General features: G+C 36.6%; 1 protein-coding gene across 2 annotated transcripts; it reads left to right on the top strand.

Moving 5' to 3' along the window:
- The first annotated feature begins 242 nt into the window (after positions 1-242).
- Positions 243-2,858, top strand: LOC101221527 (probable indole-3-pyruvate monooxygenase YUCCA4). 2 transcript variants are annotated; one of them, XM_004138696.3, is made up of 4 exons: positions 243-1,165; positions 1,294-1,542; positions 1,649-1,771; positions 2,312-2,858. In XM_004138696.3, the coding sequence occupies exons 1-4, from the start codon at positions 512-514 to the stop codon at positions 2,546-2,548; spliced, it is 1,263 nt and encodes a 420-aa protein (XP_004138744.1). In that variant the 5' UTR covers positions 243-511; the 3' UTR covers positions 2,549-2,858. The 2 variants fall into 2 exon arrangements, with proteins under 2 accessions (XP_004138744.1, XP_011649797.1); XM_011651495.2 differs by having other exon boundaries at positions 2,309-2,858.
- Positions 2,859-3,073: the final 215 nt, after the last annotated feature.

Genomic DNA, 3,073 nt, shown 5'->3' with positions numbered 1-3,073 from the left:
CTCGTTCTATTTCCTTTCGTCATGGGTGGTAAAACGTTGTTAAAAATCTTTAGAAAAATAAAGAGAATTTTAATTCTATAAAATTTTGTTATATGATAAATATTTCTATTTATTTTTATATATTTAAAGTTGGCTTGGTTATTTATCTTATTTTAAACAAATATATAATGAAAAAGTAAAAGGAAAAAAGAAAAAAAAAAAAGAAAAAAGAATGTATTTATATGTATGTAAGGTTCGTCATTACCTCACTTCATTCACTAACACCTCCCAGAAAAACTCTGCAACAGAGTCGCTGAGAAGAAAGAGCCTTGAGATAAACTGAACCAAATCCCTTTCCTTTACCTTCACGCCTCCATTAAAACCCCTTCTTTCCCTTTTTCTCTCTCTCCCTCTCTCTCTCTTTACATGCATTTATACTCCACACTTCCTCAAATCTCTCCCATTCCTTCTTTCTTCTTTCACTTTCCACTTACCCAAAAAACAGAGTAAACCAAAACACAGACTCACTTTAATGGCTTCTTGCAAAGACCAAGAAGATGATCATCACAAACAAGAACCACCCCCCAAATGCATATGGGTTCACGGCCCTATCATTGTAGGTGCAGGGCCATCAGGATTAGCCGCCGCCGCTTGTCTTTCTCACAATCAAACCCCTTCCCTCATTCTTGAAAAATCCGATTGTATTGCTTCTCTTTGGCAGTATCGCACTTACGATCGTCTCAAACTTCATCTCCCCAAGCAATTTTGTGAGCTTCCTCTTATGGGTTTCCCTGAAAATTTCCCCAAGTACCCTTCTAAAGATCAGTTCATTTCTTACATGGAATCTTACGCTTCTCATTTCTCCATCCATCCTCGCTTCAATCAGACCGTTCTCGCCGCTGAATTCGACTCCGTTTCTGGGTTTTGGAAGGTCTCCACTCAGGATTCTCAGTACATTTCGCGATGGATCATCGTCGCTACAGGGGAAAATGCAGAGCCGGTTATTCCTGAGATTGTGGGGATTGAGCGGTTTGCTCGAACCGTTGTTCATACTAGTATGTATAAGTCCGGTTCGGAATTTAAAAACCAACGGGTTTTGGTCGTCGGTTGTGGGAATTCCGGTATGGAAGTTAGTTTAGATCTCTGTAGACAAAATGCCATTCCACATATGGTTGTTAGAAACACAGTAAGTTCTTTTCTTTGTTCTTTTTACTCTTTCAAGTCATGAATTACGGTAAATTTTACAGAAAATTACTTTTTTGAAAAAAAAATAGACTACGATTTTGATCGTTTATTCGTATTCTTAACGTTTAGGTTCATGTGTTGCCGCGAGAAATGTTCGGATTCTCGACATTTGGAATTGCCATGGGGCTGATGAAATGGCTACCTCTAAGACTGGTGGATAAGATTCTTCTTTTAGTAGCCAACTTGACTCTAGGTAATACAGATCATTTAGGTCTCCGGCGACCGAAAACCGGTCCAATCGAGCTTAAAAACGCCACTGGAAAGACCCCCGTTCTCGACGTTGGAGCCCTGTCGCAAATTAGATCAGGAAAGATCAAGGTAAATTTGTAATCAATTAGTTTATTAGTTTTTAAAGTTTGCAATGACAGAAGATTTGTTTGTATACTTAATTCGAACACGGTCGTAATTTTTTCTTTGAATGAAGGTAATGGAAGGGGTAAAAGAGATAACGAGAAATGGAGCGAAGTTCATAGACGGACAAGAGAAAGAGTTCGATTCAATAATCTTAGCGACGGGGTATAGAAGCAATGTGCCAAGTTGGCTAAAGGTATAAAATCCAAAAGTATAAAATTTTCGACTTCTTCGATTCTTTATTATAATTCTCGTCGTTTTTTAAATAAACATTTGAAATTTTAGTTAAAAATCTCAAGATTATTACAGGTGGAATAAGGTTTTTATACAGAAACTTAGTTTTTTTTAATAATAATAAAAAAAATCAAACGTGCCTTTAAAGTTTTAGTTTTTTGCTTTATCTCTATATGAATCACCCATCACTTTCTAGGTCATTGGACTCATGCACAGACTGCACAACCCTACAAACCTATTCTTTTCTCCATGCAAAATAGAATATGTCAGTTGGGTTTATTTGGTTTTTTTCTACCCTTTTCCAGCTTTTTCCCATATTTATGATGCAATATTTACATATAACATTATGTAGATTTTCTTTTTCTAAATCCAATTTGTCTCTGCCCGAAAAGTCCGTCTTTGTTTCTGTTTGAATGATCAACTTTTCGATTTAAGGATTGAAGATTTTGAGTTTTGGTTAACTGATACATGTTTTGGATATGTGGATATTGAATTGCAGCAGGGGTGTGACTTTTTCACTAAAGATGGAATGCCGAAAACCCCATTTCCAAACGGCTGGAAAGGTGAGAGGGGGTTGTACACCGTCGGGTTTACTCGAAGGGGACTACTCGGAACTGCGTCAGACGCTATGAAAATCGCCAACGACGTAGCCGAGCAATGGCGGATGGCTGGGAATAAAGATGGCAAGCATTGTTCTACTTCTTACGTGATAGTCCTTAAAGAATCCATACGAAAATGAAGGCTTTATTATAGGCTTTTTGTTGAGGATTGGATTAATTAGTAGAGATTACATGGAGAAGGAGTAATTAGTCATTATTCCACACCTAACCAAAGGGCTTTGTAATTTTCTCTCTCTTCTTTTTTGGGGTTGATTTGTAAATGCAACAATTTTGCATGGGGAGTTTTCTTTTCTTTTCTTAATTTTTAATGTGTTGTTGTCAATGAATCTTAAGCAAGCTTTGTACAAAAGGGGGGGAAATCTCAAATAGAATGTATCTATTTTTCAATAGGTCCACAAATAATCTTAATTATTTGCTCTCTCCTTTTTATTTTTGTTGCTTATTGTAATAAATATATTACAAAATAAAAGAGGGGGAAAGAGGGGGGTTTGGAATTAATTTGATAATTATTAGGGGAAAAGTGTAGGAATAAGAGAGATGATGATTAGGGAAAGTGACATTTTTGGGTCAATCTCTCTCTCTCATTTGTGTTTATGATTTTGTGATTCAGCCCTATCCATTTTCAATTCCCACATCCAGCCTTT

The sequence above is a fragment of the Cucumis sativus genome, chromosome 2, assembly GCF_000004075.3.
Source record: "Cucumis sativus cultivar 9930 chromosome 2, Cucumber_9930_V3, whole genome shotgun sequence".
NCBI lineage: Eukaryota > Viridiplantae > Streptophyta > Magnoliopsida > Cucurbitales > Cucurbitaceae > Cucumis > Cucumis sativus.
Note: the sequence above shows the minus strand (reverse complement) of the source record. Positions and strands in the feature narration are given on the sequence as shown.

What these genes read in the sequence shown, in the direction of transcription:
- LOC101221527 (XM_011651495.2), top strand. Translation starts at nt 512, where the DNA reads ATGGCTTCTTGCAAAGACCAAGAAGATGATCATCACAAACAAGAACCA. An exon ending in TTAGATCAGGAAAGATCAAG is followed by an intron (nt 1,543 to 1,648) that starts GTAAATTTGTAA and finishes CTTTGAATGAAG; the next exon opens with GTAATGGAAGGGGTAAAAGA. An exon ending in ATGTGCCAAGTTGGCTAAAG is followed by an intron (nt 1,772 to 2,308) that starts GTATAAAATCCA and finishes ATTGAATTGCAG; the next exon opens with CAGGGGTGTGACTTTTTCAC.